Genomic DNA, 12,500 nt, shown 5'->3' with positions numbered 1-12,500 from the left:
TTTTATTTCATTTTTTACCTTCATTATAGGTGCCATTGCCTAAAATCTTTACCATATAAATGAAGCCGCTACTATCGGAGAAAAACAAAGTCTGTCCGACGAGCCAGTGCCCCAGGAATGGGCATAACATGATGCCACCCGTCTTTCGGTCCACAACAGCCATGGCATGTACGTACATGCCACCCGGCGGCTAGGGGTTAAAAATGTTGATAATAAAAAAGATACTACACTTACTGCAGCTTGTTAGCATCTTCCTGTGCTTTATCCTGTTTCTGGCGAAGGCTGGCAATGGTTTCTTCATACTCCTTTACTTTCTCAGCTGAAACCACCGTCCCTCCACTAGCAGGTTCTTCACTACCATCCCCAGTAGTACTCTGTTGGAATAATTTTGTTATTTGAATTGGATTCTCTAATCCTAATCCCTTGCTTTCCAAACTATACTCAATTTACATACATAGGTCACAAGTAAATCTCACAGTATACCTGCAGTGTGTTTGTACTACTTACAGTCAATTGGCCAGTTTGTTAAAATTGTGCTAGGTCTGACCCAATGAACATTCATATATAAGGACAAGTATATACACAGAAATAAATGCATATTCATCTATCTGATAGATATACATTTATCTATCTACCTATCTGATAGATATGGATGTCGAGACTGACATATGTGTTCATTTCTGTGTATATGCATGTCTGTATAACAAATATTCACAGGGTTGGGCCTTGCACAATTTTAACAAACCGACCGAATGACATCAAACAGTGTTTGACATTTTGGAAGGGTATCATTAGAATGCTTTTCATCAGTATTAATAATAGCTATTATATATCATTCCTTCCATATAAGCACAATGTTACAAAAGATATTATTTTCAAATATAGGCAAAATTATATATATATTGAACGTACTGCAGCAGTCACTGAACCTCCTTCAGCAGCCTTCTTATATTTGGTGGCAATCTTACGCAACTGAAACAAAATGTCCAAATTCAGAATCACATATTCTAATCATCATTCCAGGAAATCAATAACTTTTTATATCTTATCTTCTAGGTAAGCAGAGTCAAAGTAAAAATATAACCAATAATACAAAACTGAAACAAAAATATGTCCAAAATGAAAATATAATCAATAATATAACAATATGTATATTGTCATCAATTAACAAAAAAATTCATTCAGCTCTTTAACCTGGAGAGCCTGTTTCTCAAAATTATCAGCCTTCTTCAGAGCATCAGCTAATTTTGTCTCAGCATCTTTGACTTTCTCAGAAAGGCTTTCAGCTTCCTTTCTGGTAGCATCAAGTTGACTTTTGAGAGCATCCTCTCGCTGTTTAAGGTCCATAATCTAAAAAGAGACAAACATTGTATTACAAAGTTGTAAACAAACATTTCAATTTATTTACTTACATCTGTATACATAGAATAGAGCAAGGTGGAAATAGAGAGGGAGGAGGAAAGGGAGAGGGAGAGGGAGAGGGAGAGGGAGAGGGAGAGGGAGAGGGAGAGGGAGAGGGAGAGGGAGAGGGAGAGGGAGAGGGAGAGGGAGAGGGAGAGGGAGAGGGAGAGGGAGAGTGAGAGTGAGAGTGAGAGGGCAAGAGAGAGGGAAAGGGAAAGGGAAAGCGAAAGGGAGAGGGAAAAGGAGAGGGAGAGGGAGAGGGAAAGGGAGAGGGAGAGGGCAAGAGAGAGGGAGAGGGAGTGAATGAATAAATGTGTGAGTGAGTGAGAGAGTGGAAGTGAGAGTGAGAGTGAGAGTGAGAGTGAGAGTGGAAGTGAGAGTGATAGTGTGAGTGCGAGAGTGAGAGGTGAAGGTCAGGGTGAGGGTGAGGGTGAGGGTGAGAGTGAAGAGACAGAGAAAGAAAGAGAGAGAAAAAGAGAAAGAGAGAAAGAGAGAGAGAGAGAGAGAGAAAGAAAGAGAGAGAGAGAGAGAGAGAGAGAGAGAGAGAGAGAGAGAGAGAGAGAGAGAGAGAGAGAGAGAGAGAGAGAGAGAGAGAGAGAGAGAGAGAGAGAGAGAGAGAGAGAGAGAGAGAGAGAGAGAGAGAGCGAGAGCGAGAGCGAGAGCGAGAGCGAGAGCGAGAGCGAGAGCGAGAGCGAGAGCGAGAGCGAGAGCGAGAGCGAGAGCGAGAGCGAGAGCGAGAGCGAGAGCGAGAGCGAGAGCGAGAGCGAGAGCGAGAGCGAGAGCGAGAGCGAGAGCGAGAGCGAGTGAGAGAGTGAGAGTGAGAGTGAGAGTGAGAGGGCAAGAGAGAGGGAAAGGGAAAGGGAAAGCGAAAGGGAGAGGGAAAAGGAGAGGGAGAGGGAGAGGGAGAGGGAGAGGGAGAGGGAAAGGGAGAGGGAGAGGGCAAGAGAGAGGGAGAGGGAGTGAATGAATAAATGTGTGAGTGAGTGAGAGTGAGAGTGAGAGTGAGGGTGGAAGTGAGAGTGATAGTGTGAGTGCGAGAGTGAGAGGAGCAAGTCAGGGTGAGGGGGAGGGTGAGGGAGAGAGTGAAGAGACAGAGAAAGAAAGAGAGAGAAAAAGAGAAAAAGAGAAAGAGAGAGAGAGAGAGAGAGAGAGAGAGAGAGAGAGAGAGAGAGAGAGAGAGAGAGAGAGAGAAAGAAAGAGAGAGAGAGAGAGAGAGAGAGAGAGAGATAGAGAGAGAGAGAGAGAGAGAGAGAGAGAGAGAGAGAGAAAGAGCGAGAGCGAGAGCGAGAGCGTGAGACAGAGAGAGAGCGCGAGACAGAGAGAGAGCGCGAGACAGAGAGAGAGCGCGAGACAGAGAGAGAGCGCGAGACAGAGAGAGAGCGCGAGACAGAGAGAGAGCACGAGACAGAGAGAGAGCACGAGACAGAGAGAGAGCACGAGACAGAGAGAGAGCGCGAGACAGAGAGAGAGCGTGAGACAGAGAGAGAGGTGAAGGTCAGGGTGAGGGTGAGGATGAGGATGAGGGTGAGAGTGAAGAGACAGAGAAAGAAAGAGAGAGAAAGAGAGAGAAAGAGAGAGAAAGAGAGAAAGAGAGAAAGAGAGAAAGAGAAAAAGAGAGAGAGAGAGAGAATTAAAGAGAGAGAGAGAATTAAAGAGAGAGAGAGTATTAAAGAGAGAGAGAATTAAAGAGAGAGAGAGAATTAAAGAGAGAGAGAGATTTAAAAAGAGAGAGAGAGAATTAAAGAGAGAGAGAGAATTAAAGAGAGAGAGAGAACTAAAGAGAGAGAGAGAATTAAAGAGAGAGAGAAATTTAAAGAGAGAGAGAGAAATTTAAAGAGCGAGAAAGAGAAATTTAAAGAGCGAAAAAGAGAAATTTAGAGAGCGAGAAAGAGAAAATTAGAGAGAGAGAAAGAGAATTAGCGAGAGAAAGAAAATTTGGAGAGACAGACAATTAGAGAAAGAGAAAGACAATTAGAGAGAGAGAAAGAGAATTAGAGAGATAAAGAAAATTTGGAGAGAGAGACAATTAGGGAGAAAAAGAGGAAAAGAAATTGAGAAAGAGTAAGACAGAGAGAGAAAGACAAAGAGAGAGAGAAAAAGAGAAAGAAACAATCAAAGAAAAAGAAGGAAAAAATAAAGAAAAATATTAGATAGAAAGAAAGAGAAAGAAAGAAAAAAGAAAGAAAAAAGAGACAAAGACAAAGAGAGAGAGAGAAGCAAAAAAGAAAGACAAAGAGAGAGGGATGGGGGTTAGTATGTGAATGTTTCTGTGCACACTGTAAATAATTTATTCAATACGAATCTTGCTTATGTGCATGTGTATGAATGGGCATTCATTCCTCTGTGTATGTGTATATTCACTGAACCTGTTGCCTCTCCTGTTGTTGCTCCCTATTGCGCTGTTCCTGAGCCTTGCTCATCTCCTGCTGATGAGTAGTTTGTGCATGTTGTGAAGATGTTTCCAAACTGCGCACACGTTCTTGAGTTGCCACTAGCTGTAAGAGTCATTATCCATTATCGTATCTTTATGCTATAATACTAGAATGGCTGGTATTTGTGGAAAGAAAATTAAACCTAACAATATGGCTTTAAGAAATGTGTTTGCATATATATCATAAAATGATTGTGCATTATACTCAAAAACTTTCATTCTTTATGTTAAAAATATTTCAATTTGAGAAAGCCACTTAGCTATTTAAAACCTCACAAGGAAATGGACACTTCTTAATAGGAAGCCAGTTTTTGAGGTTACAAAAAATTTAAATAATATATAATGCATGAGTGATCTTTTCTTGTTATTATCAATAATGGCCAATATAATTGTAAACACTTTAATTTCATCTATCAAGGGAACCATTTGCCAGGGTAAAACTCAAGGTAATTTGCATTCTTTAACATTCATGGACAAGATCCCTTATGAACATCAGGTGCCAAGTACATTTCCTTCAAAGCGTAATAGGGGCATAAGCGTAACAGCATATTCTAGGATTTTTATATTTATGTTCATTCTCACAGCTCTCACTCAGTTAACTGCAGCATTAACCTTGGATGTAATCTAGATTTATTGTGAAAAATTATGAATATATGAGCCTAAAGTACATTTCAAATAGCTTACTTAGGGTTTGTCACAATTTCTCTGATGTTAATTAGGGATTATATTTGATTCTATCTACATATAAAACTATCACATGAACCTAAATAATTGTTTACTAAGGGCATACACTTAATGACAGAAAAGAAACGGGCATTTCTTACCTGTTGCTGAAGGCGAGCCTTTTCAATGTTTACCCTCTTGAACTCTTCACCATTCTAAACAAAAAATTATTGTCAACAGAGTAAAATATATCCATACATAATACACACACCACTGGTATCATTTGGCCATAATCAAGTCACAAGATTTGTAATCATTTTAAAGTTGTAGCTCATAATCTAGCAGAAACTAACCTGAGCCTGCATGCGGTTTTTCTCCATTGTAAGCCTTTTGAATTCTTCTGTGGTCTTGTGAAGCTCTGTTCGCACAATATTCAGCTGCTGCTGGAATTGATTCTTCTGGTTCACAATCATCTGCTGGTTCTTGGACAACTGAGCCAGCTGAGGAATCAAGAATATATATATGAACATTTTCTGACAGCATATCAACAAAATTAAATGTAATACAAAGAAAAATTAAGGGAGATGTTATTTCAAAAAATGCTTTTAAGTAAATAATCGAAATTTCATCTTGAAAAAGCTGTACACTAGCATCATAAATACTGGTAGACAAAAGCTCAATTTGAATCCTGGACAGATCATAAACAAATAATTTCTGTTTATCCTCTTCCCAAGCATATGACTATTAGCTTTAGTAACTACAATAACAACCATATGATAGTGTTCAAGCTTATTCCATTCAATCTGGCATTATGATGCCACATTATCAAAACATACCTGGTTCTTTAATCTTGACACTTCCGCCTCCTTGCTCTGTAAGGTCTTCTGCTGTTCAACCACTTCCTGCCTGTAATATAACTCAATTAGAAAATTTATTGAACGGTTCCCACAATTCTGAACCTGCATCTTTACTTATGCATGAAATAAGTCACATAACAGAGAAATCTTCAAAGCTCTCAGCATCTACTCACTGAAGTTTAATAAAGTCCTCAGGTTTGGCACGGTTAAGTTTCTCCACTAACTCTTGTGTTCTCTTCTTGTAAAGGTCCTTCTCATTTTCAATGCTCCTCTTTTCCAGCTACATATGGAAGGTAAACCATCAAGAGTTCAAATATTCAGTATATAATAAACAGATAAAAAAAAAAAAATGAAAATGACAAAAACAATAACAACATCAACAATAACAATAATTATAATAATATAAACAACAATATAACAATTACAATTATAATAATAATACCTAACAATGATTTCTTTACTAACCATCAAAGACTCAATCTTATTGTCAGAAAGCCTTTGTTTCTCCTGTAGCGGTTCAATCTGCTTTTCCAAAGATTCATATTTTGCCTTGAATTCAGTGATGGTGTTTTGCATCCCTTCTTTCTCTTCACGAAGGAGTCGGTTACTGTCAGCCAGAGCATCCATTGTGTGGACCTTCCTAAGAAGTTCACCATATCGTCCAGCACTATCTAGTGAGGCCTGGAGAGAGGAGTAAGTGAATAAAACCAGTTCTCACAGAGTTTGTAAGGGCAAAACATCAATCTATTAGATTAGTGAACAAGAAGATAATCTTTTAAGTCTAAAGCCACCTCTAAATCACATACTTGGCTCTTTTCTCTTTCTTCTGACAAGTTCTTTGTAGCTTGTTCTATCTGTGACTCCAGGATTTTCTTTTGTGCAGTCAGTCTCTGTACCTCAGCCAAAGCAACCTCACACTTTCCAGCAGCTACATCTCGCTCCCTTCGAAGGTATTTGATGACTTCTCGTAATTGATCTGAGGATCTAGCCTCATCCTCAGTGAAGGAGGCATTGGGATTATCAGCCTGAAATAGAGTAAAGTTAGAATAAATATTAGAGAAATAATGCCATTCTAAAATAACCAATAATAAATGACTGAACCCTTGTGAATATGAAAAAAATCATTTTCTTCATAAAACTGAATTTTCCCCTTGTTCTTTTCATTTTCATAATGCTAAATATCATTTTCTCTAATTCTCAATATGAATGAAAGCCAAGCTATACCACAAAGATGTGAACTAAGATTGCTTGTAAAAGTTTCTGGATTTGAAGCAAAGTAAGAAATACAGCAGTATCACATTAATCAATATACAGAATATTCCCATTTGACCAAACTCACATTATTCAATATTTTAAGAACTCCAGACTAAATTGTTTATAGATAAGAGTTTATAAGCAAATGCTTGAAAGAAATTGAAGGCTTTGCTTCTATTCAGGTGCCAGTATCTAAAAGTGACACCAATTACAAGCAAATGCTTTAAAAATTTAAAAATTTCTTTGCTTTCTGTGCCTGTAACTAAAACTAGCACCAAACAGATGATGCTAATAATATCTGAGAAAGACAAGCTCATCCCAAGGAGATGACGATGTGGGGAGCATCATAATACAGTGCCATATTTGACTCAGTCCAGCACACCAATGGCATCAGAACATGCCATCTATGTACAGTGGGTTAATAATTCTATTGGTTACCATTCACACGTGATTAACTCACCCCAGGCACAGACAGCTTAGTCTGCAATGCAGCCATCTTGTCAGACAGCTGGGTAAACTGATCAAGAAGAGCCTTGTTCTGTTCCTCAAGCTCATGGCTCCTCATTAGCAGGTCTTTGTTTTCACGACGAAGCAGATTTTCTCTCTCCTCAAATCCTAATCGGGTGTCTGTTAAGGTCAAGGAGTAATTAGATTGTTATGATAGCAAGCATTAGGCATATTCAGATGACTAATTAGACAAAAAAAAATTAAGATTCTCTGAATTCATCACTGAATCAAATACTTTCATGTTTTTCCATACTATATACATACAAGAAAAATGAAAATATAAGCAGAAAATTATAAAAACTGCAACTTAATCTTAAAGTGAAATAATTGGTGTGATTCAATATTAGCCCCTTGGATCATGAAAAAATTTGACTTGGAGCCAGATGATGCTAACATGCTATCATGGAAAATTTTGGTTGAGGACTGGGGTAAGAAGAACATGCCATCATGATAATTTCACCTAAAGTCCAGGGTAACTGGAATGGCCAGCCACAAATGCACAATACTTTTGGATAGTGCTTAGACCCAGTATGCATTTGAGAAGTGATTCTTACATTGCTTCCACTGGTAAATGAGTGTGGAATGTACCATCTGTGAGCCATGATTGGAAGAGCGCTGACTCCTGGGAGTACACTATTTTCATGCTCAGGATCCTATTCCTGTCCACAGTCATTAACATTTTGATACAGCATATTACAGGAAAAATATAACCTTGGAAAATGGCAAAAAACAAAACAAAAAACACTTATGTAGAAAAAGAGATAATAACACTTCAAAAGGCCAAGAGTCTTGACACTGCGTGTGAGTGTTCATGTGAGCCAGGTATACAAGCCACACCCATATCATTCGCCACTCAAGTAAGCCTAATGCCAGGATTTTGGACTACATGCAGGCAGCAAAGCACCCTGATCCAATAGGTTAATAACTATTACTTTCTATCTTTAAATGGGAATTCTTGTAAATAAGTCTAAATGCCAATGGCAATATCATATTTCAGCTTCCAATATAAATTAAGGGGACCATCCCTGGCCATAGGGGGGTCGGGGTACTTGAATTTTGTTTTTGGTCCTAACGTATTGTTACATGTCTGAGGAAACTGCCCTTTGATTGTTAGACTCCATCTCGAACTATTTCTTGGTGTAAATAGGTCATAAGCAACATGGGGTGCAAGTACATTTTCGCTCATTTGAGGTAAATGGCCTTTACACTCGTTCCGACCATTCCTCCGGCTTATGATAGAGTAATTACATGTTGCTATCAGTTCAAATAATGATTGTTATGCCTTGTGTCAATTCATGAATGATACAATATAATTTATGATTAAATAAAGATTTTTTTTTTTTTCTTTTTTTAGTCTGCTTTAGGTGTACATGACTGTTTGAGTAGGCCTACATGCAAAACATGTACTGCATTGAAACCTCAGGGTTGTATAATATTGTTTAGCAATCGATTACCAAGTCTTCATATCAAATCTGCAATTACGTGCAGGCACGCACACGAGCGTGTGTATATCTTTGTGTGTGAGCTCGTACAAAAGTGTATGAGAGTACGCCCACGTGCACTTTTGGGTATAGATGTGTGCCCTTATGTGTATGTATATTTATGAGCGCGTGTGCACACTTGCATGCGTATGTGCGCGCACGATTGTGACAATTCACATGTGTGCGTGCCTGTTTGTTAGAGTATGAGGTGAAGCGTAGAGGACGGCTGAAGGCAGGCGAACAAGTTCAAACTTGCGAGCGCGTGATCGCAGGGCTAACCATAGCATTTAAAGGGCCGCATGGCGTCACGGAGGGATGCCATCATCGCCACTCCATTTTACATTTTTTGATGCTGCTCACTAACCCTTTATCCGATCTAAATGAAATAAAGACCATTAGAAAGAGCAACGTCTGGGCTTCCTTTTGGACTATATGCGCAAAATATAATCGAATGAAAACTATGGAAAATGAATGACAACTTTATAGACACTTTCAAGGTCATTCAACTAAAATCAATTGTTTATTTCGACATGTGTATAAGTGTGAGTACATGTTAGTGTGTACATGTGTACACGTGTGTTTGTGTTTACGCGCATGCACGCTTGCACGTATTTGCTGGAGGGTGATGTAGAATATGAATGACAGCTGAAGACAGGAGTGCGAGTTCAGACATGTGCCGAGGTAATCATACAGCACACATGTGCACATGTGTGTATGTGTGTATGTGCACTTCTGTATGTGTGTTCTTGTGTGTGTGCGACTATGATTGCTCACTTGAGTATGAGTGCACGAGCACACGCGTTTGAATGAATGAGTGCGCGCGCATGTGTGTATATCCGCGCCCGTGCATGTGCGTGCGCCCGCGTGCGCTATTAGTTGGAGTGTGATATGAAGAGTAGAGGACCACTGGAAGCACGGCCAACAAGTTGTGACATGCGTGAGCGTGATCGCAGGGCTAGCCACAGCATTTAGTAGGCCACATGGCAGCGTCGGTTGGGGATTTTTTCATCATATTGTTTTACATTTTTTTATGCTGTTCATTAATCACTTATCCGATCTGAATGAAATAAATACAAAAGAAAGAGCAATGTCTGGGCTTCCTTTTGGTCTATATATACGCACTTGTGTGCGTATATGTGCGCACGCGCACATGTCACAACTTGTTGGCCATGCTTCCAGTGGTCCTCTACTCTTCATATAACAATACACATATGTGCACGCGCGTGTGCGCACCTGTTTGTGAGAGTATGAGGTGAAGCGTAGAGGACAGCTGAAGGCAGGCGAACAAGTTCAAACTTGCGTGCGCGTGATCGCAGGGCTAGCCACAGCATTTAGTAGGCTGCATGGCGGCGTCGGTTGGGGATTTTTACGTCATACTGTTTTACATTTTTTTATGCTGTTCATTAATCACTTATCCGATCTGAATGAAATAAAAAACAAAAGAAAGAACAATGTCTGGGCTTCCTTTTGGTCTATAGGCACATACTATAATAAGACAAAAAAAAATATAGAAAATGAACAAAAATTTTCTAAACATTTTCAAGGTCATTTATTTGCTTATTCATTTTTTTAAACTTTGGTACCTACCACACTACACAGTTTGTGTCCGATATCATGGAGCTTTTCCCCCAAGAAAGAACGTTTGAATGTGCAGAGAATAACGAATGGGATTTTGTAAAATCAAAATTTTTAATTTTTAACAAATTTTTAAAACCCCGATTAAAAAAAAAAAATAAAAAATTGCCGATTATATTGCATGCGATAATTCGGAAACTAAACGGAATTTCCAAATTCAAATTTGTTTTTCTCTTTGTATGACCAAGAGGTTTTCTCAACAGAAAGCACATAGAAAATGAATGATAATTGTGAGACTTGGTAGGTACCGAAGTGACCTATCTATCAAAAATCAATTTTTTAATAGCGCTTAAATTCCCTTTTGCCAAAATTTTTAAAAATTGGTCAAAAGATAGATAATGAAGTACTCTTTCATCCTACCACAATTCATGAAAATCTGTAAGACCGTTTTCTATCTTTAAGCAAAAATCGAAAATTGGCGATTTTTCAGGGACGCTCCCCTTAAACCTTTGGATCTGGGTGCTATGCCCAAAACCCAGGCATTAAGCCTTACTTGATTCGTGACCTTCGTGTAGGCCTGGCGCATACAAACATTCATGGGCAGTGTTATGACTCCTTGCGGTCCCTTTGGAATGTTATCTCTTATTCTGCATCAGCATTTTTTTTTTTTTTTTGTCATTTGTTATGCTGTATTACAATGGTAATAGAATGTTTTCCTTGAACAAGCTCCAAATCATCTCTCTATGTAGCCTATAATTGTAAGTAATATTAATGATATGCAAAATCTTTTATTTATGTAATATTCAATTTTCTGTAATACAACCTGCATCACCAGTCTGGTGGGTACATACAGGATCCTGAGTATAAAAATATTGTACTCCTTGGAACTGGTGGTCTTGCGGTCATGGTTTACAAATGGTATATTCTACATACATTTACCAATGGAAACAATGCAAGAGCCCCTTCCTATATGCACACTCAGTCTAATCATCAACCAAGAGCTTTGTCCACTTGTGGGGAGTCATTTCCATCACCCTAACCTTCAGAAAAGATTCTTGTGACAGCACATTCCCATCATCCCATCCCAGCCCTCAGCCAAATTTTTTGAAGACTTCATGTTCACTTCACCTGGCCCTTAGCCAAAAAAATTTCAAGATGTGATGGTCAGATCACCCAGATTCAGAGAGGTTTTAGGTGAAATGGTAAAATTTATTCTTCAAACATTCATTACTTAATTTAACACTGATAATAAACTTTTTTTTATCAATTACTGCTCACTGAAGTCCTGTGATTACCATGATATCGAGAAGGAGGAAATGGATTAAGCATTTCAATTTCAGCTTCATAGAAGTCAGACAAAGGGAAAAGAAAATCCCTCTAATCTGTGAGCCCTACCTCTGACAGCTTCTTCTGCCTTCAGCTTCGCCATGGTGATTTGCTGAAGTTCTGCATTGTACTCAGCTTGCTTTTCCTTCAACGCAGCTAAAGCCTTCAAATCGGCACCATGTAACATCACCTCCCTCTCATACTTATCTTGTACTTCTCCAGCAAGCCTATGATAACAGAAAAAAGATCATCTGAATCATGCACCCACCATGAAAAAAATTGAGATAACAGAAAAGTATTAGTTCTCTAGATGGGGGGGGGGGGGGGATGATAGAAAGAAACACAAACACACAAACACACACGCACGCATAAACGCACACACACCCACATACACATGCACACACACACACATACACATGCACGCACACATACGCACGCACACACACATACACACACACAAGCACAGCACACACACACACACACACACACACAAGCATGCATGCACACACACACACACACACACACACACACACACACACACACACACACACACACACACACACACACACACACACACACACACAAGTACGCACGCACACACGCACGCACACGCACACGCACACGCACGCACGCACGCACGCATGCACTTACACGCACGCAAATGCACGCACACACACATGCACGCACACATATGCACATGCACGCACACATATGCACATGCACACAAACATATACACATGCACGCACACATATGCACATGCCCACAAACATATGCACATGCCAGCACACATATGCACATGCACACACATATACACAGAATTGCACAAATAATAGCATTAATTTATATATACATATACACTTACATAGTAGATACGAATAAATACATTTAATTAATATATAAATAGTGCATACAGTATACACCTAACACTTTGCTATCGCACCTGATTGTTTGCACACCCATACAGTATAGCAAAAATTCATAATGGTGAAACTTAATCAATGGGG

The 12,500-nt window shown here is 39.2% G+C and overlaps 1 protein-coding gene across 1 annotated transcript in view; it reads right to left on the bottom strand.

The window, feature by feature from the left end:
* Positions 1-12,500, bottom strand: part of LOC113821023 (nucleoprotein TPR) — a gene marked incomplete at its 5' end in the record, with an annotated part of 127,021 nt that overhangs the window by 45,281 nt on the left and 69,240 nt on the right. The window contains 12 exon segments of the mRNA XM_070129821.1: positions 235-374; positions 913-972; positions 1,195-1,350; positions 3,768-3,896; positions 4,657-4,710; positions 4,849-4,995; positions 5,332-5,401; positions 5,526-5,632; positions 5,818-6,033; positions 6,159-6,377; positions 7,067-7,233; positions 11,565-11,722. Coding sequence (XP_069985922.1) covers positions 235-374; positions 913-972; positions 1,195-1,350; positions 3,768-3,896; positions 4,657-4,710; positions 4,849-4,995; positions 5,332-5,401; positions 5,526-5,632; positions 5,818-6,033; positions 6,159-6,377; positions 7,067-7,233; positions 11,565-11,722 — 1,623 coding nt within the window.

This window comes from Penaeus vannamei, chromosome 14 (genome assembly GCF_042767895.1).
Source record: "Penaeus vannamei isolate JL-2024 chromosome 14, ASM4276789v1, whole genome shotgun sequence".
In the NCBI taxonomy this organism is placed as follows: domain Eukaryota; kingdom Metazoa; phylum Arthropoda; class Malacostraca; order Decapoda; family Penaeidae; genus Penaeus; species Penaeus vannamei.
This window is presented reverse-complemented; position numbering and strand designations above follow the sequence as displayed.